This window comes from Ziziphus jujuba, chromosome 2 (genome assembly GCF_031755915.1).
Source record: "Ziziphus jujuba cultivar Dongzao chromosome 2, ASM3175591v1".
NCBI classification, from domain to species: Eukaryota; Viridiplantae; Streptophyta; class Magnoliopsida; order Rosales; family Rhamnaceae; genus Ziziphus; species Ziziphus jujuba.
Genome location: NC_083380.1, coordinates 6,645,798 through 6,667,482, shown reverse-complemented (window position 1 = coordinate 6,667,482; position 21,685 = coordinate 6,645,798). Strand labels below are relative to the sequence as shown.

Below are 21,685 nucleotides of genomic sequence, written 5' to 3'. Positions count from 1 at the left end.
ATTGTTTTTTAATTTTTATTTATTAATTTATTTATTTTGTATTAAGCTTATACGCGTCTAAGTCCTTTCACAATGACCCCACTCTCACATCTTTCCAATGTTTGAAACACTGCTGGGTTAGAAAATGAAAGAGTCTCCCGGCGATATATATATATATATATATATATACCTGCAAACATTGTTGTTGATTCGCAACACACATATCGTCTTCTTTATATTTCATTGATGTATCTTTTGCTTTGCTTTTACTTTCAACAACTATTCCTCTTGATCTTCCTCTTCACACTAAATCGCAATTCTCTGGCAAACAAGTTTGCAACTCTAATGGAAACAATTACATGGCTTCCATTAATGTTTCTGATTCTGTGCTCTGTGAGAGGAGAATTTCTTCCCAACACTGATGCTCACTTGATGAATTGCATGGAGTCGGACCAAGAAGCTCTCATTGACTTCAAGAATGGCCTTCATGATCCTGTAAACAGGCTTTCTTCATGGAAGGGAAGCAACTGTTGTCATTGGCCTGGAATAAGCTGTGAAAACACTACTGGAGCCGTTATTGGAGTTGATCTTCGGAATCCACGTCCAACTGGGTACGATGATGAATCCCTCGCAAGGTACGGATTCTGGAACCTCAGTGGGGAAATTAAACCTTCATTGACGAAACTCAAGTCCTTGAGGCATTTGGACTTGAGTTTTAACACGTTCAATGACAACCCAATTCCTGATTTTTTTGGATCTTTGAAAAACTTGCAATATCTGAACCTCTCACATGCTGGGTTTAGTGGTGCAATTCCGGTAAATTTAGGGAACCTTTCTAGCTTGCAGTATCTTGATGTTTCTAGTGATGAGATTTGGGGTGAGTCAAGTTTATTTGTTGATAATCTTGAATGGTTAACAGGTCTTGTTTCTCTAAAGCATCTTGTGATTAATGAAGTTAATCTTTCAATGGTAGGATCAGACTGGATTAGGCAACTAAATAAGCTCCCATCCTTAACCGAGTTGCATCTACAGAATTGTAGATTATCTGGATCCATTTCACCTCCTACCCTTTTAAATTTAACTTCACTTGTTGTCCTAGATCTTAGTTATAACCAATTCGATCCAAAAGCCCTCGATTGGCTTGTCAATATTAGCAGCCTTGTTACTTTGGATATAAGCAATAGTGGGTTGGGTGGAAGAATTCCACTTGGTTTAAGTGAACTACCAAATTTGGAGTTTTTATATCTGGGATACAATGGTCTTTCAGCAAGTTGTCATCAGTTGTTGGGGGGACGATGGGAGAAGATACAAGTTCTTGATTTGAAAGAGAATAATCTACATGGGAAACTTCCTGCCTCCATTGGAAACCTGACATTTCTCAGTCACTTAGATCTTTCTTCCAATAGCGTTGACGGTGGGATTCCAAGCTCTATTGGAAAACTTTGCAATTTGATTTCCTTAGGTATGTTCAATAATTACATCAATGAAACTTTACCAAAATTCCTTGAAGGAACAGAAATTTGCCTTTCTAGGAGGCCATTTCCTATTCTGCAGTCCTTCGTTTTGTCGGATAATTACTTGGTTGGTAATTTACCGGAATGGTTGGGTCACCTTGAGAATCTTGTTGAGCTTGATTTGTCCTCCAACTATCTAAATGGTCAAATCCCAGCTTCTTTCGGATCACTCCAAAATTTTTCTGGGAGGCCACTTCCTAGTCTGCACTCCTTGGACTTGTCAGACAATCACTTGGTTGGTAATTTACCAGAATGGTTGGGTCAACTCGAGAATCTTGTGGAGCTTCATTTGTCCTATAACTCTCTCAATGGTAGTATCCCAGCTTCTTTCGGATCACTCCAAAATCTTTCTTGGGGGCCACTACCAAATCTGCAATTATTGTACCTGTCAGACAATCAATTGGTTGGTAAATTACCAGAGTGGCTAGCTCAGCTCGAGAATCTTCTTGAGCTTGATTTGTCCAATAACTCTCTATGGTCCCATCCCAACTTCTTTTGGAATATTACAGCAAAATCTTACTGTTCTGCGTCTAGGAGAGAATGAGCTAAATGGGACCCTCCCAGAAAGTTTGGGACAGCTTTCTGAGTTGCGTATCTTTGATGTTTCATCCAATCAATTGACAGGTATAGTTACTGAAGCACATTTTTTAAAGCTAAAAAAGCTATCGGACTTAGATCTGTCTTCAAACTCTTTCACCTTGGATGTCAAATCCGATTGGATTCCTCCATTCCAGGTTTCTTCTCTTGCAATGAGTTCCTGCCATTTGGGCCCTTCATTTCCGACTTGGCTCAAGTCACAAAAGCAGGTCGACTATTTGGCTTTCTCAAATGCTGGCATTTCTGGCTCCATACCTTACTGGTTTTGGGAATTTTCTTATTCATTATCACATATGAATCTTTCTTTTAATCAACTAGCAGGTCAACTACCAAGTCCACTAGAGTTTGGTTCACAACCCCGTCTATCGGCGTACCTATTTGGTGTAGTAGTTGATTTGAGCTCAAATAACTTCAGTGGGTCCGTTCCTATTCCAAGTGGCAGCTTTTACTTACTCGATCGAGTAATAAACTTTCTGGTAATATTCCAAATAAATGGAATCTTACCGTTGGTACCTTTGCTTTCCTTTCCATTGCTAACAACCAGTTAAATGGAGAAATTCCTGCTTGGATAGGTAACATTGTTCCTGGAGCTGAAGTCATTGATCTTTCCAATAACAGCTTAATAGGAAGTATTCCATCAAGCATTGTAAATTGTTCTGATCTCTCTGTACTAGACATCAGTAATAACCATTTGTCTGGAACCATTCCTACCTTCTTGGGTCAATTAAGCGGCCTTAAAACATTGCACCTAAATGATAACAAGCTCTATGGACAGCTCCCATCATCTTTCCAAAACTTATCCGGTTTGGAGACCCTAAATCTTGGGAACAACAAATTAAATGGTAGAATTCCACCATGGATTGGGAATGGATTTGAAAGTCTAAGAATTCTTAGCTTGAGGTCTAATTCATTTTCAGGAGAACTTCCGGCTCTGTTATCAAATTTAAGTTCACTACAAGTCCTGGACTTAGCAGAAAATCAGTTGACAGGCAGTATTCCAGCTAGCTTTGGAAATTTCAAAGCCATGTTACAAGCCCAAATCATTAACCGTTATCTATTGTATGGGGCTGCCCCTATTTACCAAAATGCCGCAACTAGGAAACATCCTGATAGCTACGTAGGTACTATGGAGTTTGGCAACTACTATGAAAGCTTCATTGTAAATATGAAAGGCCAACTTCTAAGATACACCAAGACCCTCTCTCTTGTAACCATGCTAGACCTCTCAGGGAATAACTTGAGTGGAGCTCTTCCTATCGAGATGACAAATTTGTTGGGTTTGATCGTTCTCAACTTGTCAAGAAACCATTTCACTGGCCACATTCCCGAAAGCATTTCCAAGCTGAAGCAATTGTCTTCTCTTGACCTCTCGAGTAATAAGTTCTCCGGTGCTATTCCTCAAAGCTTGGGGTCACTCTCATTCCTGGGGTATCTGAATCTGTCAAACAATGAATTGTCTGGTCCTATTCCTGATAAAGATCAGATGCTCACATTCAATGCATCCTCTTTTGCTGGAAATATTGGCCTTTGTGGTGGTCCACTTGCTGTAAAATGTTCAGGTGATGATAACAATGGGAAACTAGATAAGGGACGGACAACTCTCAGGGATGCTGGTAATGGTGACAGCTTTATTGATAAGTGGTTTTTCTTGAGCATTGGATTGGGATTTGCAGCTGGAATTCTTGTTCCGTATTTGATAATGGCGATGAGAAAATCTTGGAGCATAGCCTACTTTGATGTTGTTGATAAAGCTGTAGATAGAATACTACATCTGTGGTTGAAATATAGAACCACAAAGCAGAGGACTAGGGGGCATCAGCGAAGAAGATAAAGAGTATGTTTTCTTTCTTTAGTTTGTTACTATATCTGCTTTCCTTTCTTTGTTCATGTCAGGTTACTTGTCAAACTGACATTTTGATAAATAGTACTTCTAAAGTTTCATTCCTAAATAATAATATGTTTCTTTGACAATGTGGTTCTCATCTACTAAATATACTAAGCTCAGAAAATGTCATTTCTGTTTGTGATTACTTCCAGTTGGGGAAGGTGAGAAGCTTCACCAAATATTCAAGGAGAAAGCAAAGAGGTTTTCAATGTCAACTTTATTTCTTTGGAAGTGAATTTCAGGGACACTGTTGAAAGCGTGAAGGAGAAGGGTTTCCTCATAGATTATATAATTACAAATAGTAAATTTCTTTTTTCTGTTTCACTATCCCAACTTTCTGTAATTTGTGATGGTTTTAAAAGCTAATCAATACTGTAGTAAATGTCAATTTTCTACTAGTTTTCAGCCTCATAAAATTTGTGAAAATTTCTGGTTAAGTATTGCAAAGCATATTAGGTTGCATATTGACATGCATATTCTTGGCTTCTCCATTGTGTCAATTTCACACGTTTGAGGTTGTTGCACGTATTTTACTGGGAGGAGGAACGTAACTTCCTTGCTTTCTTGACATTCTTACTTTAAAAAACCAAAATAAAATTTAAAAAAAAAAAAAAGTATCAGGAAAAATCAATTACCAAACCAAAAAACAAAAACAGAACATGCCTCTGTTTAACCTTGTAACTGCAAAATATCTTTCTAGTTCTAAAAACAACATTTATTATTTATGCATTCACCAACAAAACATTAATTAGCTATGCATGTAAAAAGAAATGTAATTAGAAACTATACTGAGCAAAACCTTTTGTCAACACAAGAACAAGCAAAGCCTTTTGTAATTTCTGGTTTTCCATTATTTCCTTGCACACAAGCTCACTACTTGATAAGTTATCATTTTGATTAGATGCCTTGCTATATATCTGATAAGAAACTTGAAAAGAAAAAAAATCATTACGTTTGCCGCACATTCTATATATATATATATATATATATAGCTCTTGAAAAAAATATATATATATTTTCGCCAAAGATTTATTCTTTTAAAAAGCTTTTTATTGTGAGAAAATTACAATATGTATTAAAATTTAGCAATATTAATTTAAAAACAATATCAAAATTTTGTTAATTTCTTACTTTAGCTAAGTTGTTTCTTTACTTTTCTTAACTTGTATTTCTAATTTCTCATGTGTTTTTTTTTTTTTTATGCGTATTTTAGGTTGTTTTACTAATTTACTTAAATGTTCTTTTTGTACATATAATCTTTTACTAATTTCTTATTTGTTTAATGATTGGTTTCTTCAATGTGTTTCATTTTATGTTATTTTTTCGTATGTATTATGATAATAGTATAGTTTTGATAAAAGTATAGCTATTTTTTTTTTTCCTTTACATTTAATTTTTTTAAGGACATATCAAAACTAAGCCTTAATAGCAAGTGGAATAAATGTTTCACCTCATGGCAATAACTTCACTTTGAAAGTAAACTAGAGATAAAGAGCACAAAGAAATTAGTAAAACAAAATAGAAAGAAAAATGGAGGGCAAAAAAAAAAAAAAAAGCAGTAAGAGAATGTTAAAAAGAAACAGAGTAGAAAACTAGAGAGAAAGTAGAGGATGTTGAGAAAGGAGATAGAGAGAAAAAAAAAAGGGAAAAAAAAATGTATAAAGAAAAAGCAGTGAGAAAAAGTAAAGAGATACCAAAAAAAGAGAAAGTAAAGGAAAAACCAAATAGTTTCAGAAAGAAAGCCAAGAGAGAAAGTAAGAGGAGCAGGAAAAAAATGCAGAGACAGAAATAGAGAGAAATTGGTGAAGGAAAAATTGAAAGGGAAAGAAAGCAAATGAGAGACTAAGAAAAGACACACACAGCGCACCATCCCACACAAGAGGGAAGAGAACCCGGGGCAATCCCCACGTGATTGTCCCAAACACCAAAAATTTCTTTTTTTTTTTTTTTTTTTTTTTTTTGTAATAACAGTTATCATAGCAGGACTCAAATCTTGTTTTACAACAATTATACACCCCTCACATTTTCTTATTGATACATCCATGAAAAGTCTTCTGTTGTTCAGAGAGTGAAGCCAAATACAACCTGTAATAACTACAAAAACCCAAAAAGAAAATATCAGCGATTATCTTGCAAAAACATGTACATGTGCAGCTAAGCAAGAGATAAGTTCTAAGAGAAAAATCCAAATATAAGAAGCAAAGATATAAAATTGACGAAAAATGAGGATAACTTGCAATGTCATGGCAGTAGGAAGTACTTGTATGCTGTATTCTTCCAGCCCGTGCATATGTCACATAGGCCACAACTAACAGTTTTTGAAGCTGAAAACATTGACTAATAAGTTAAATAATCTTATTTTTTGAAGGTCAAAGATATTGATCAATTGATAATAAAGTACAAAACAAGAAGCAAAATTACCTACAGCTTTGCAAAGTGAGCGCGCATTAGGCATGCTTGAAGGCAACTTGCTCTCCTTGCCAACCAAAATTCAGAAACTTTTTCTGGAGTTGAACAATTCAAAGTCTATTCAGATGCCTTTCTGATCTTCACATTAGTTCCCATCCAAATTTATGAATTCAACAACTGAGAATCAAAAAAGACTAGGTGGGTTAAACAGTTATATACATCACATGAACAAGACTTGAATCTTAAAAATATAAAACGAGAAGAAATACAGGGAACCTAAATGTAATAACACCATCTAGGTATGTAGTAGCAAGAGAAAGCAAATCAGCAGGGAAGCCTACAACCAGTGGCAAGTTTACAAAATTCTTGGGAATATGAATAACAACAGCAGCAGCATAATATAAAAGGAGAAGAAAGATGGAGAAACCTAAATGTAGTACACACCATCTAGGTATGTACCAGCCAGAGAAAGCAAATCAGCAGGGAAGCCTGCAACCAGTGGCAAGTTTAACATTCTTGGGAATATGAATAACAACAGCAGCAGCATAATATAAAAGGAGAAGAAAGACAGAGAAACCTAAATGTAGTACACACCATCTAGGTACATACCAGCCAGAGAAAGCAAATCAGCAGGGAAGCCTGCAACCAGTGGCAAGTTTAACATTCTTGGGAATATGAATAACAACAGCAGCAGCATAATTCTGAGTGTTAAAATTCCAGAGGAAAATAAGAAGAAAAACAAAGTTTCTAACTTAAACAGAAAAGGAAAACCACAATAACAAAAGGATACAATCAAAAGTCACAATTAAATAGTTGACATCTAGGTAATTGCATCCTATATTCATGCACATCATCCAGGTAATAATATTCCTTATATTGTCCATAACAGCTATTATGCAATGGCATCCATTATCTATAACTTGACAACCAATTTGCTTCAGAAACAGGTAGCATAAAGGAAAATGCTCACTTGACAGCCAATTTGCTCCAGAAACAGGTAGCATACAGAAAAGTACTCACTTGACAACCAATTTAAATTTAAAAGAGCAAACACATAACAACAATTGCATGCACATAATACATAGTTTGCAAAGCAGGAATCTTAATTTCACAACATAAAGCTTGAAACATGACATCAATTTTAAGCACAACAGTTTCGGCAATCTATTCACCAAGAAGAGGAGAGGGGGGGGGGGGGGGGGGGGGGGGTGGAGAGAGAAGAAACAGTTTTAGCAATCTTTTGTATGCATTTTCACCACCCCTTTTGAGTTACCCGCCATTTCCTCACCTAAAAATCCACATCGTTTTTTACCAGTTGCCTGCCAACTACGAAGAAGAATGACTTTCCTTTCATGTTTTGATTTAAACTGGTAACCATGATCACCAGCACAACAACAAGCATAAAACGGGAAGAAAATTACACGGAAAATACAATAAAATCTTAGTCATTTTTGTCCCCCTTTCAAAACCCAAAAGACAAATTGAGAAAATTACGATTTGTGCTTTCAAACACCTTTGCACCAATGACAAGGTGAAAACAAACAATAATAATAAACCCTAAAAGAACGAGACGAAAGCCCTAAATGTTAATCAGAGACGTAAGAAGTCTTTTACCCCAATTTCTTTGGGATCGGCGATGAAGTCTTCTTCAACAATCTCTCTCTTCCTCCCATAATTTCTCCCCCTTAAGCAATTCAGCCAAGAAAAAAACAAACGTATTACCGTTCCTAAATTTGAATTTTTCTTACCGTTGGTTTTCAAAAACCAAAATTTTCAGTTCTCTCTCTCTCACCCCCTTCTTACGGATTATCTTTTACAAATTCAATGTCGGGTCGATTGATTGGGTTGGGCCTTGGAGAAGTTGCATTGGGTTACATATCATGGTCATCTGAATATTGAACTTGTTGGGCATATATGCCAAATTTCAGCCCAAATTATTGAAGTTGCACATTTCTAATAAATGGAATTGTATAATGGGAATTAATCAGATACGCTCAAGAGTTGATCCCCATCTTACAAAAGTTGAATTGTCTTTGTAATATCTTTCACAACTTTATTTGATATCAAAAGGAGACAACTATGATTATTACCCAAAAAAAAAAAAAACAGAAGAGAGAACTATGCTAAAATTCGACTTCCAATCAGAGTCATATTGCTTGCAGATGGATGAAATCTGTTAAAACCAATAGTCTATTAATGCTCTATTTTATAAGATTTCAGTACAATCCATCTGCTACTTTTAACAGTTTCAAGAAATACTTGTCAATATATATAGCCTTCAAAGTATAGTCTTTGCACCTTTAAAATTACAAACAGCTACTTGTAGCCTACAGTGTACAGAGCAAGTATGGTACATGCATGGTGCTTTGCATTACTTGTGATCAAATTTAAAAATGATTTGCAAAACAAAAATTTTGGTTCTCTTGAAATCTTCAGTTAGTTTTTTTCATTTTGTAATTGTAAGTTTTATATTCTTCACTGTAGTAGTACATTTAAGTTTTTATTCAATGATTTTGAATAGTGTGCTTAGCTTTACTCTGGATCTCCATATTTATGATAGATAGTATTTTTCTGCTAATGTAGAAGAAGACAAATATTATTGTACAAAATTTTGCCCAACTAATTAGATTTAGGCCCAGTTTGTTTTTCTCATGTTTGACTACATGAGGAAATGTAGCAAAATTTGCAAGCTGCCTGTCATGAATGCTGATAGTGAGAAAACAGGAATTTTCTGAGGGGAGAGAGATGTTGGAGCCGGTGAGAGGACAGTTCCCGATTTTTCTTTATAGAGGAATTCTGCTCTCTTCACTTTTTTCAAGGGAAACTTCCTCTCACATTTTCATTCAATATTTTTTTCCCGGTATTTTTCTACTACCAAACAATATGATTTAAATCTAGCTAAAATTTAAACATGTCGTCTAAATCAAAGAAAAAAACAGACTATAAAAATGAATTTTAAATTTTCATTTGAAAATGGAATAACTCAATTTGGATTTTTTTAAAATTTTAATTCTCTCTCTCTCTCTCTCTCTCTCTTGAGGGCATGTATGGTTAGGACAAAAAAAAAATGAACATAATTTAAGAATCAAAAATAAGATTTTTTTGACTTTAAAGACCAAAGTGATATTTTTGCATAATTTAAGAATCAAAATAAGATTCTTGTATAGTTGAAGGGCGAAATATGATAAATTATTCAAAGTTAATTTTTGAAAGGAAATTAATTTTAAAAAATGTAAATAAATATTAAAAATTAAAAGAAAAATAGAACCACCTCAATTAAAAAGATAAATTTGTCTCAAAGGATAAATAAATGAACTAGGAAAAATATATTTGTATAATTTTTTTTTTCTTTCCAGTAGAACTATTCTAGAATTTTTAAATAGTGTAAAATTAAAAATACAAATTTGAAAAATATTATGTACGTTTGAAAGAAATAGTAGTTTTCATAATTGATGAATAAAATACAGAGATTTCTCAGCAATTACATTCATCAAAGTAAACAGATTTACATTGCCATGAGCTTCACCATAGAATTTTTCATTGACTTGGAAAAAAGACACCCACTTGCCTCCTTTAGAAGTCTGCGATGAGTTTGAGACTTGGTGGTCATGAATTTTCTAATTTTGGCACTGTGTTGGTGGGAACAGTTGAAGTTTTAGCTGGATTAATTAAATAAACTTTAAGGGACTGAAATGACAAGACAGAGAGCAAAGAAGAAGGGAAACAAAAAGCAAGATAGAATTAGTCCATATCATATGTATGGCTGAGCATGAGTCAAGGGATTTTGTCTTCCAAGCATTACATGAGTTGAAGCTTTCAAGGTTATCGTACAGATATCATAGCTAATCGCACAAGATTGTATCAGATCAGGTGCTATCATTCTAACTGATATTTTGAGATGTGTGAACAATTTAACAAATTATTATTATTCATAACAAATTTATTTATTTTTTTAAATTTTTTATTTATTAAAAAAAATAAATATTTTAAATATTATTTTTTATTTTCATATTGCTTTAAAAATTTAATAAATTATTTACACATATTAAAATATCAGTTGAAATAATAGTATTTGATTTGATACCATTATATCTCACCCCCACGGCGGTATCGTGGTAAATATATTTTAACTTAAAAATTAAATTTTTATGGTAAATATATTTTAACTCAAAAATAGAATTAGAGATATTTTTACCTTCCTTTTATGGTAAAATCTTGACACATTTAAGGCCAAGGTTGACGGTATAGAAAGGAAAATCTATTCACCTCTGTTTTTTCTTTTTGCAATTATAAAATGTTGTACATTTTATTTTGACAAAAGCCTTGGCCCCCAAAGGCCAAGATCCTGCCTTTGCCCTTGGATGTGGATATTAGAATTACATTTTGATGTGCATTCATGCATATTAGGTGTTGTAATTAAAATAACATGTATTTAATAATGGATATGCATGAATATGCACTATAGAAGAATTATATAAATATATAATTCTTTGGCATGTTTTTGGTCTGGACTGTCAGTTCAGTCCTGATGCTTAGATAATCTCTCTCTATATATATATTCGTCAATTTCTTTATTTGTAGGTCACACTTAGCTGCTCAAAAACCAACAATGTCCACATTACTATAAGCAAATCCTTTTCAACGTTTAGTATTTATATATACTTGTATCTCATTGAGATTCAAATTGTTCTAATATCTTTTCCTTTGATCTTACTCAATAATTATTCCTCACATTCAGGTAATTTCAGACATAAATAGTCTACTTTTGATAGAAACAAATACTAGGGCTTCTATTCATGTTAGTAAAAATAATCTTAAGGACCAACGTGTAATTAACTTAAATTAAAATTTAGTAACCAAAATGTCCAGAAAATAAAAGCTTAAGACCCAGTACAAATGAAATTATAATTCAGGGCTAAAAGTGCTAATAACCCTATAATTATATATTTCGCAGTAAAAATATACTGTTACATATAATTCCACCCTTTAACGTCCAACTAGATCAACAGCTCATTGATTGATCTAGAAAGAAAATGAAAAAAGAATTATAATTTTTTTTTTAATTTCCAGAAAACCTAAAACTTTTTTTTTTTTTTTAGTTTAAAATTTTTATTTATTTATTTATATTGTATTAAGCTGTCCTTTCCCATCGAGCCCACTCTCACGTCCAAAACTAATAAAATAAAATAAAAATGCATTTTCTACATATCAGAAATAATTAAAAGATTCCAAATTAATGGATATTTTTTCCAACGTTTGCAGCACGGCTGGCTAGAAAATGAAAGGAACGCCCCCATTACTATTAGTGGGTAATAAAAGTAAAGGTCACATCAGTGGTTGGTTGTGAGCTGATTTGTTATATCATTTTATTCATTATCTTGGTGATGTATATTTATATATATGCATATATATACACATGCAAGAGTTGTTAATTTGCTACACAGAGACTTCTTCTATATATTTCATTTATGCTTTTTATTTTTTTGGTCTTTATCTTTTTCCTTGCTTTTACTTTCAACAACTATTCCTCTTGATCTTCTTCTTCACCAAAAACGCAGTTTCCTTGCAAAAAATTTGTAGCTCTGATGGAAACAATTACAGGGCTTCCATTTATGTTTCTGATTCTCTGCCTTGTGACAAGAGAACTTCTTCCCAACACCGACGCTCAATTAACGAACTGCATGGATTCAGACCGAGAAGCTCTTGTTGACTTCAAGAGTGGTCTTCATGATCCTGAGAACCGGCTTTCTTCATGGAAGGGAGGCAACTGTTGTCAATGGTGGGGAATAAGCTGTGAGAACACTTCTGGAGCAGTTATTGCAGTTGATCTCCATAACCCACATCCATATAATTATGGTGAATCTACAGGTACGTATGGATTATGGAACCTTAGTGGGGAAATTAGACCTTCACTGACGAAACTCAAGTCCCTGAGGCATTTGGACTTGAGTTTCAACACATTTGATGGCAACACAATTCCTGAATTTTTTGGATCTTTGAAAAGTTTGCAGTATCTAAACCTCTCTAATGGTGGGTTTAGTGGTGCAATTCCTCCAAATTTAGGAAACCTCTCTAGCTTGCAGTATCTTGATGTCCATTTGTGGGGTTTACTTGTCAATAATCTTGAATGGGCAGCGGGTCTTGTTTCTCTAAAGCATCTTGTGATGAATGAAGTTGATCTTTCAATGGTAGGACCAGATTTGTTTAGGCAACTAAATAAGCTCCCATCCTTATCCGAGTTGCAGTTAAGGAATTGTAGATTATCTGGATCCATTCCACCTCCTACCTTTCTAAATTTCACTTCACTTGCTGTCCTAGATCTTATTCATAACCAATTCCATTCAGAAATACCTGGTTGGCTTGTCAATATTAGCAGCCTTGTTAATTTAGATATATCTGAAAGTGAATTGTTTGGAAGAATTCCACTTGGTTTTAGTGACCTTCCAAATTTGCAGTTTTTATATCTAGGTGACAATAGTCTTACAGCAAGTTGCCATCAGTTGTTGGGGGGACGATGGAGGAAGATACATGTCCTTGACTTATCAAGGAACCGTCTAGATGGAAAACTTCCTGCTTCCATTGGAAACCTGACATTTCTCAGTCACTTACATCTTGCTTCTAATAATGTTGAGGGTGGGATTCCAAGCTCAATTGGAAATCTGTGCAACCTGATGTTAATGGACATGTCAAGCAACACCATGAATGGAACTTTACCCGAATTCCTTGACGAAGCGGAAAATTGCCTGTCTATGAGGCCACTGCCTAGTCTGCTGTCCTTAGAGTTGTCAGGTAATCACTTGGTTGGTAATTTACCAGAATGGTTGGGTCACCTTGAGAATCTTGTTAAGCTTGTTTTATCTTATAACTCTCTCAATGGTCATATCCCAGATTCTTTTGGATCACTCCAAAATCTTTCTAGGAGGCCACTGCCTAGTCTGCAGTCCTTGGACTTGTCAGGCAACCAGTTGATCGGTAATTTACCAGAATGGTTGGGCGGCCTTAAGAATCTTGTTGTGCTTAGTTTGTCCTCTAACTCTCTATATGGTCCCATCCCAACTTCTTTTGGAATATTAAAGCAAAATCTTACCCTTCTGAAACTAAATGAGAATGAACTAAATGGGACCCTCCCAGAAAGTTTGGGACAACTTTCCGAGTTGTCTACACTTGATGTTTCTTCCAATAAATTGACAGGTGTTGTTACTGAAGCACATTTTTTAAAGCTAAAAAAGCTAAGTTATTTAGATCTGTCTTCAAACTCTTTCAAATTGAATGTCAGTTCTAATTGGGTTCCCCCATTCCAAGTCTCTTCTCTTTCAATGAGATCCTGCCACTTGGGTCCTTCATTTCCGGTTTGGCTTAAGTCACAAAAGCAAGTAAACTTTTTGGATTTCTCAAATGCTAGCCTTTCTGGCTCCATACCTTACTGGTTTTGGGAATTTTCTTATTCATTATCACGGTTGAATCTTTCTTTTAATCAACTAGCAGGTCAACTACCAAGTCGACTAGAGTTTGGTGCACTTGGCTTTCCAAGTCAAGTCATTCATTTAACAGGTGCAGTAGTTGATTTCAGCTCAAATAACTTCAGTGGGTCTATTCCTAAACCAAGTGGCATTAACATACTCGATCTATCCAAAAATAAACTTTCTGGTAATATTCCAAATAACATAAGTCAGTCCTTGGTTTTCCTTTCTATTGGTTATAACCAGATAAATGGAGAAATCCCTGCTTCAATATGTAACATTGGTCCTTATCTTAAAGCCATTGATCTTTCCAATAACAAATTAACTGGAAGTATTCCATCAAGTATTGGAAATTGTTCTGATCTCTCTGTACTAGACATTAGTAATAACCATTTGTCTGGAACCATTCCTACATTCTTGGGTCAATTAGGTGGGCTTCAAACATTGCACCTGAATGACAACAAGCTCTACGGACAGCTCCCATCATCTTTCCAAAACTTATCAAGTTTGGAAACACTAAATCTTGGAAACAACAGGTTAAGTGGTGTAATCCCACCATGGATTGGGAAAGGATTTGAAAGTCTAAGAATTCTTAGCTTGAGGTCTAATTCATTTTCAGGAGAACTTCCAACTCTGCTATCAAACTTAAGCGCACTACAAATCCTGGACCTAGCAGAAAATCAGTTGGCAGGCAGTATTCCGCCTAGCTTTGGACATTTCAAAGGTATGTCACAAGCCGAAAGCATTAACCATTATCTATTGTACAGGCCTTCTCGTAGTTCCATTCACATACTCGGATGGGAAAACTACGAGATTGTTGGCAGCTACTATGAAAGCTATGTTGTAAATATGAAAGGCCAGCCTCTAAGATATACGAAGACCCTTTCTCTTGTAACCGTCCTAGACCTCTCAGGAAATAATTTGAGCGGAGATCTTCTCATAGAGATAACAAATTTGTTGGGTTTGCGCGTTATCGACTTGTCAAGAAACCAAATCACAGGTCACATTCCCGAAAGCATTTCGAAGTTGAAGCTATTGGTTTCCCTTGATCTCTCTCGTAATAGTTTCTCCGGTGCTATTCCTCAAAGCTTGGGTACACTCTCATTTCTGGGTTATCTGAATCTGTCAAACAATGATTTGTCTGGTCCTATTCCTTATAAAGATCATATGAGCACTTTCGATGAATTCTCTTTTGCTGGAAACCTCGGCCTTTGTGGTGGTCCACTTGCTGTGAAATGTCCAAGTGATGATGATGATGATGAGAAATCAGATAAGGGACGGACAACTTCCAAGGATGCTGGCAATGGTGACAGCTTTATTGATAAGTGGTTTTACTTGAGCATTGGATTGGGATTTGCAGCCGGAATTCTTGTTCCGTATTTGATAATGGCGATGAGAAAATCTTGGAGCATAACCTACTTTGATGTTGTCGATAAAGTTGTAGATAGAATGCTATATCTGTGGTTGAAATATAGAACCACAAAGCAGAGGACTAGAGGGCATCAGCGAAGAAGATAAAGAGTATGTTTTCTTTCTTCCGTTTGTTACTATATCTGCTTTCCTTTCTCTGTTCATGTCAGGTTACATTGTCAAACTGACTTTTTGATAAATAGTACTTCTAAAGTTTCGTTCCTAATAATAATATGTTTCTTTGACAATGTGTTTCTCATCTACTTAGCTTTACTAAACTCAGAAAATGTCATTTCTGTTTGTGATTGCTTCCAGTTGGGGAAGGTGATTAGCTTCACCAAATATTCAAGGAGAAAGCAAAGAGGTTTTCATTGTCAACTTCATTTCTTTGGAAGTGAATTCCAGGGACACTGTTGAAAGCATGAAGGAGAAGGATTTCCTCGTAGATTATATAATTACAAGCAGTACATTTCTTTTTTTCTGTTTCACTATCCCAAGCTTCTGTAATTTGTAATGCTTTTAAAAGCTGTGTTCAATCAATATTATAGTAAATGTCAATTCTCTACAAGTTTTCAGCCTTACGATATTTGTGAAATTTCTGGTTAGGTACCGTGAAGCATAGTAGCTTGCGTATTGATATGCATATTCTTGACTTCCCCATCGTGTCAATTTCGCACGTTTGAGGTTGTCACACCAATTTTACAGGGAGGGGGAGAATAACTTCCTTGCTTTCTCGACATTCTTACTTTAAAAAACCCCAAAACAAAAAAAAAAAAAAAAGAATCAGGAAAAATCATTTACCAAAACAAAAAACAAAAACAGAACATGCGTCTGTTTTGCCTTGTAACTGCAAAATAGCTTTCTAGTTCTAAAACAACATTAATTAGATATGTATGTAAACAAAAATGTAATTAGAAACTATACTAAGCAAAACCTTTTGTCAACTCAAGTAATAAGCAAAGCCTTTTGTCATTTCTGGTTTTCCATTATTTCCTTGCATAGAAGCTTACCGCTTCACAAGTTATCATTTGGATTAGATGCCATGTCACTGCTTCACAAGTTGTCATTTGGATTAGATGCCATGTTATTCGTACCTTCGACAAGAAACTATACAAGAAAAAAAGCAATTACTTTTGCCTGCGTTTTATATCTATAGCTCTTGGAAAAAATATATATATATATATATTTTCTCCAAAGATTTTAGTGGGAATTAATCAGACATTGATGCTTTCTTATCAAGACTTGAGAGTAAATCTCCATAATACAAAAGTTGAATTGCCTTTATAATATTTTTGACAACTTTATTTGATATAAAAGGAGAGAACTTCTGCTAAAATCCGACTTCTAAACAGGGCCTTAATTTAATGCTTGCAGATTGATGAAAAATGTTAAAACCAATAGCCTTTAATGCTCTCTATTTTGTCAAGTCTCATTCGACCTAACAAACTTTGCTATTTATAAATGTTTCAAGAAATACTTGTCAATAAATGGCTTGTTAAATATAATCTTTGCTCCTTAGAATCACGAACAGCAACTTATTAATATTGCCTACAGTCTACAGAGTGAGTACTATACATGCATAAAAATGATTTGATAAAAAAAATTTGATTTTCTTGATCCATCTTCAGTTAGTCTTCTCATTTTTTAGATTTCCACTTAATTTAAGCATTTCTCAGCATAATGTGATCATTCGCGTAACAATACTGAATCAGACATTGACATGCTTTGTATTGCTTATTAAACCGCAGTTCTAAAGACTATCTTTTTTTTCTTTTTTTTTTTTGAAACCTTAATAATGCATTCTTAGTTGGATTGGATATCTAATTTTTCGGACATTTACATGCTTCTTTTAGTCAATTATTTAAACAATCTGTTTAGCTTTGCTCTTAGAACTTGAATTATGCTTGCGCAAATGATACTTATATTATTTCCCCTACACAAATAGTCTTTAAACTGACATGTTTTGGTACTTGAAGGACAAAATCTCAAGCAAAATTTGACTTAAAGGACCAAAATGCCCGCCAATTACCCTAGAGAGAGAGAGAGAGAGAGAGAGAGTAAAGAACAATAGAGTTTGCAGAAAGTCAAAAGAGAGCAAATTTTAAAAATTTTCAGAGAAAGAAAAGAGAGAAACCAGGTTTGAATAATCAAAAGCTAAGGATGCAACATTTTCAAACTATTATTGCAGATGCCATCATTAATGTAAGCCTTTCGTGGAATAAATTTCAGCAAACTTTGGAAAAAAGTGAATCTGATGATCACTATTATGTATATCAAACAACCAAAATGATTTTCTTTTTAGCCACTTTTGATGTAGTTTTATTTTTGTCTGACACAAAGGGAGCAAAGATCGAGGAAAGAAATTTGTATATCAATATCAGGAAGAGAAAATTGGTTTATCACTGACTTGGTAAAGAGACATACTTGCCTTGAGGGTCACTCCCTATCTGATTATTATAATAAAATACACTTTTCATCAAATACTAGGAAATGATTACTTTTATATATAATTTTACGCTACTAGATTCCATAGACATTTCAACATGCATTGTTGAAATATAGAAGAGTAATATGTATCAATTCAAGTTGTAGAGAGAAGACCATGACTGGTTGAAACATAGAATATAAAGATAAAAGACAACTTTCCTAGATTACCACTTACAACTGAAGATGGTATACAGTATCGTAAAAGAATTTTTATCTTCATTTCCAACTCGTAGAAATTATATCATGAAGAAATATATTATGTGCATATATAAGGTGGAAAGGCATGCATAGCTTTATTTTATACCTATAAATCTTTTTGCATGCTTTTAGACAATTTTAACTATATTTTACCATGAGACTACGGAAAATCTGAAAGGACAAAGGACTAATTAGCTTTAGATGATCATGAATTTTTCTGTGGCTTTCTCAAAAGTTGTTCATAGTTTGGTTTCTCATTCAATCCAAATTTTCTGTATTTTCATATTATTGTTGGTTAATTGGAAGTTTGTTCTTATATTAAGATGCTTCTTCCTTCTTCACCAAGACACAGTTTATTTTTCAATTCTTTTCTGGTTTCTGGCAAAAAGTGTGTATCTTTGGTGGTAACAATTACAGGGCTTCCATTAAAGTGCATTATAACATATATTTTATAACGGCTAATATACGTAAAGATAAACAACTTTAATTATCTTATCCTTCGAAAATTTTGACGAGGGGAAAGTAGAAATTCAGTAGTAGTTACCACGTACATAGCTGTGAATCACTCATTTTTAAAAAATTACAGAGGTGCTCATTGTGGTCGATTATAAATGAAGGGGGGGGTCATGAAAATGAAAAGTTTTATATGTTAACCTTCATTATGAAAGGCAAAAGCTAGATGATTATAACCCAACTCCTGAAGAAATACGCTTCAAATACCATCCCTATAAATAAACTATAAAATGCTTTAAAGGATGGATCTATTTACCCTCTATTTTAACCCAATTTTATGCCTGTTTACCCGCCTTAAATCACTCTGTCGGGCTTTCCAAATTGTCATCAACTTGCAGATAAAGCAACAGAGAAAGAAAGAGGGAGAGCATGATTGAAATCGAAAGGGTATTGAATTAGGATGCAACAAATTCCAACTGTATGCCAAATCTTATTATTAAAGTAAGCTTTTGTGGAATAAATTGCAACGAATTTGGAAAAATGAAGTGGGATCATTATTATCTACATTAAACAAGTTATACAGACCTGTTTATATCTATTTTTGTTATATTTTATTCTTTTCTGAATAAAAGGTGGCAGAGACCTTTTACCAAGATAGCCAAGTAGAAAGAAAAGAAGATATTTTCTCAGTGGCTTCCACATTGACTTGGAAAAATGATCTGCTTTTCTCCAGACTCAGTAACGTGTCTATATTATTCATCATCACCATGGAACAGCAACGGAGAACTAAGATGGTGCTTTTAACAATTTTATATTATTAGCAATAACTTTTTTCATGCATAAAAACAGCCACTAGGTACATTTTTTATATATTAATTTCAATTCAAAGTTTCTTCTTCCTCTTCACAAAAAGATAGTTTATATTGAATTCCCTTCATGGTTTTTGGCATAAAGGCTGTACCTTTAATGGAAATAATTACAAGGCTTCCATTAATGTTACTGCTTCTCTGCTTAATGACAAGAGAATTTCTTCCCAACACTAACTAATGCTCACTTGATGAATTGCTGGGAGTTGGATCGAGAAGCTCTCATTGCCTTCAAGAATGGTCTTAATGATCCTGCAAACCGGCTTTCTTCATGGAAGGGAAGCAACTGTTGCCGGTGGTAGGGAATAAGTTGTGATAACACTTATGGAGCTGTTATTGCAGTTGATCTCCGTGATCCACATCAAGATGGATTTCAGTTTTTTGGCAGGTATTGACACCCGACTATCAGTGGGGATATAAGCCCTTCATTGATGAAACTGAAGTCCTTGAGACATTTGGACTTGAGTTTAAATGCCTTCATTGACAACCCAATTCCTGAATTTCTTGGATCTTTGAAAAATTTGCAATATCTAAACCTCTCAAATGTTGGGTTTTAGTGGTGCAATTCCTCAAACTTTTGGGAACCTTTCTAGCTTGCAGTATCTTGATCTTGATAATAGTCTGACTTTGGAATGGCAGTTGGGTTTATATGTTGATAATCTTGATTGGGTAACAGGTCTTGTTTCTCTTAAGCATCTTGACATGGATGCAGTTGATCTTTCAAATGTAGGATCACATTGGATTATGAAACTAAATAAGCTCTCATCCTTAACTGAGTTGCATCTATCTGATTGTAGCTTATCTGGTCCCATTCCTCCTCTTACCTTTGTAAATTTAACTTCACTTGTTGTCCTAGATCTTATGTCTAATGAATTGAATTCAAAAATACCTGATTGGCTTGTTAAATTAGCAGCCTTGTTAATTTTGGTTTAAACCGTGGTAGATTCTTTGGAAGAATTCCACTTGGTTTTAGTGACCTTCCAAATTTGCAGTTTTTATATCTTGGTCACAACGATCTTACAGCAAGTTGCCATCAATTGTTGGGGGGTAGATGGGAAAAGATACAAGAACTTGACTTAGAATCCATTAGCCTGCATGGGAAACTTCCTGCTTCCACTGGAAACATGACATTTCTCACTTTCTTGAATCTTTTTTCCAATAATGTTAAGGGTGGGATTCCAAGCTTTATTGGTAAACTTTGCAACCTTGTCTATTTTGATATAGGAAAAAATAACTTGACAGGAACTTTGCCAGAATTCCTTGAAGGAATTGAAAATTGCCTTTCTAGGAGGCCACTGCCTAGTCTGCAGGTGTTGCACTTGCCAAACAATCATTTGGTTGGTAAATCACCGGAGTGCCTGACTCAGCTTGCGAATCTCGTTGAGCTTGATTTGTCCTCCGGTAACTCTCTATGCGGTCCCATCCCAGCTTCTTTTGGAATATTGCAGCAAAATGTTACCTATCTGAACCTAAACGAGGATGAACTAAATGGGACCCTCCCAGAAAGTTTGGGACAACTCTCTAAGTTGTCTTTCCTTGATGTTTCTTCCAACCGTTTGACAGGCATAGTTACTGAAACACATTTTTTAAATCTTGAAAAGCTACGTGTTTTAGATTTGTCTTCAAACTCTTTTACCTTGGCTGTCAATTCCAATTGGGTTCCCCCTTTCCAAGTTGAGACTCTTCATATGGATTCATGCCACATGGGTCCTTCATTTCCTGCTTGGCTTAAGTCACAAAAAAGACTCACAGATTTGAATTTGTCAAATACAAGTATTTCTGGTTCCATACCGCATTGGTTTTGGGAACATTTTCTTAACCTATCCACATTGAATGTTTCCAATAATCATCTAGAAGGTCATTTACGAAGTCATTTAAACTATGCTCCAACATTAGACATTGGTACCGTTGCAAGTTTTGATTTAAGCTCAAACAACTTCAGTGGAGCCAGTCCTATTTTGAGTGGCAACTTTTGGATCATTGATCTGTCAAAAAATAAATTTTCCAGTACTACTCCAAATGACATTTCATTCAGTAATTATTTGAAATTCCTATTTATTTCTGACAACCAGATAAGTGGAGAAATCCCACCTTCTATAGGTAAAATTACTGGTATTTAAGCTATTGATCTTTCGAGTAACAACTTAATGGGAAAGATCCCATCAAGCATTGGGAATTGTACTTTTCTAGAGGTATTAGACCTGAGTAAGAACAAGTTGTTTGGCAACATACCTGGCTCCTTGGGTTAGCTAAGCAAGCTTAAATCACTGCACCTAAGCGACAACAAGTTCTCTGGAGAGCTGCCTACGTCCTTCCAGAACTTATCTTTGTTGAAGACATTAGATCTTAGAGAAGGTTTTGGAAATCTCAATGTAACACCCCGTCCCAAACCATATCGGAATTTTTTTGCACGTTGATCGAGGTTGA

The 21,685-nt window shown here is 34.7% G+C and overlaps 3 protein-coding genes and 1 long non-coding RNA gene across 10 annotated transcripts; 3 read left to right on the top strand and 1 right to left on the bottom strand.

Annotated features, from left to right (window-relative positions):
- The first annotated feature begins 324 nt into the window (after positions 1-324).
- On the top strand, positions 325-4,443 carry LOC107417511 (receptor-like protein EIX1). The gene is made up of 4 exons (XM_060814908.1): positions 325-1,896; positions 2,003-2,299; positions 2,506-3,924; positions 4,128-4,443. Exons 1-3 carry the CDS (start codon positions 325-327, stop codon positions 3,919-3,921), a joined length of 3,285 nt encoding a protein of 1,094 aa, XP_060670891.1. The 3' UTR covers positions 3,922-3,924; positions 4,128-4,443.
- A 1,353-nt stretch (positions 4,444-5,796) lies between these two features.
- On the bottom strand, positions 5,797-8,153 carry LOC132800822 (uncharacterized). Of its 6 annotated transcripts, none has more exons than XR_009635924.1 (3): positions 7,999-8,153; positions 6,397-7,085; positions 5,797-6,299 (listed from the first exon to the last, which is right to left on the bottom strand). It is a non-coding gene; the product is annotated as an uncharacterized LOC132800822 (long non-coding RNA). The 6 variants fall into 6 exon arrangements; XR_009635926.1 differs by lacking the exon at positions 7,999-8,153 and having other exon boundaries at positions 5,797-6,069; positions 6,209-6,299; positions 6,397-7,990; XR_009635923.1 differs by lacking the exon at positions 7,999-8,153 and having other exon boundaries at positions 5,797-6,069; positions 6,236-6,299; positions 6,397-7,990.
- A 3,692-nt stretch (positions 8,154-11,845) lies between these two features.
- LOC132799121 (receptor-like protein EIX2) lies at positions 11,846-15,835 on the top strand. Of its 2 annotated transcripts, XM_048474058.2 has the most exons (3): positions 11,846-13,173; positions 13,273-15,365; positions 15,570-15,835. In XM_048474058.2, exons 1-2 carry the CDS (start codon positions 11,970-11,972, stop codon positions 15,360-15,362), a joined length of 3,294 nt encoding a protein of 1,097 aa, XP_048330015.2. In that variant the 5' UTR covers positions 11,846-11,969; the 3' UTR covers positions 15,363-15,365; positions 15,570-15,835. The 2 variants fall into 2 exon arrangements, with proteins under 2 accessions (XP_048330015.2, XP_015881592.4); XM_016026106.4 differs by having other exon boundaries at positions 11,847-15,365.
- Positions 15,836-19,449: 3,614 nt separating this feature from the next.
- LOC132800689 (receptor-like protein EIX1) lies at positions 19,450-21,378 on the top strand. The gene is made up of 4 exons (XM_060814907.1): positions 19,450-19,546; positions 19,601-19,646; positions 19,816-20,158; positions 20,251-21,378. Exons 1-4 carry the CDS (start codon positions 19,450-19,452, stop codon positions 21,376-21,378), a joined length of 1,614 nt encoding a protein of 537 aa, XP_060670890.1.
- The last annotated feature ends 307 nt before the right edge of the window (positions 21,379-21,685 follow it).

Excerpts from the sequence above, each read along its gene's own strand:
- LOC107417511 (XM_060814908.1), top strand. The coding sequence starts at position 325 with ATGGAAACAATTACATGGCTTCCATTAATGTTTCTGATTCTGTGCTCT. Across the intron at positions 1,897-2,002 it reads ACCTGTCAGACAATCAATTG|CAAAATCTTACTGTTCTGCG; the intron begins GTTGGTAAATTA and ends GGAATATTACAG. Across the intron at positions 2,300-2,505 it reads GGCTCAAGTCACAAAAGCAG|TGGGTCCGTTCCTATTCCAA; the intron begins GTCGACTATTTG and ends AAATAACTTCAG.
- LOC132799121 (XM_016026106.4), top strand. The coding sequence starts at position 11,970 with ATGGAAACAATTACAGGGCTTCCATTTATGTTTCTGATTCTCTGCCTT.
- LOC132800689 (XM_060814907.1), top strand. The coding sequence starts at position 19,450 with ATGAATTGCTGGGAGTTGGATCGAGAAGCTCTCATTGCCTTCAAGAAT. Across the intron at positions 19,647-19,815 it reads GGATTTCAGTTTTTTGGCAG|TGGTGCAATTCCTCAAACTT; the intron begins GTATTGACACCC and ends GTTGGGTTTTAG. Across the intron at positions 20,159-20,250 it reads CAAAAATACCTGATTGGCTT|TTTTTATATCTTGGTCACAA; the intron begins GTTAAATTAGCA and ends CCAAATTTGCAG.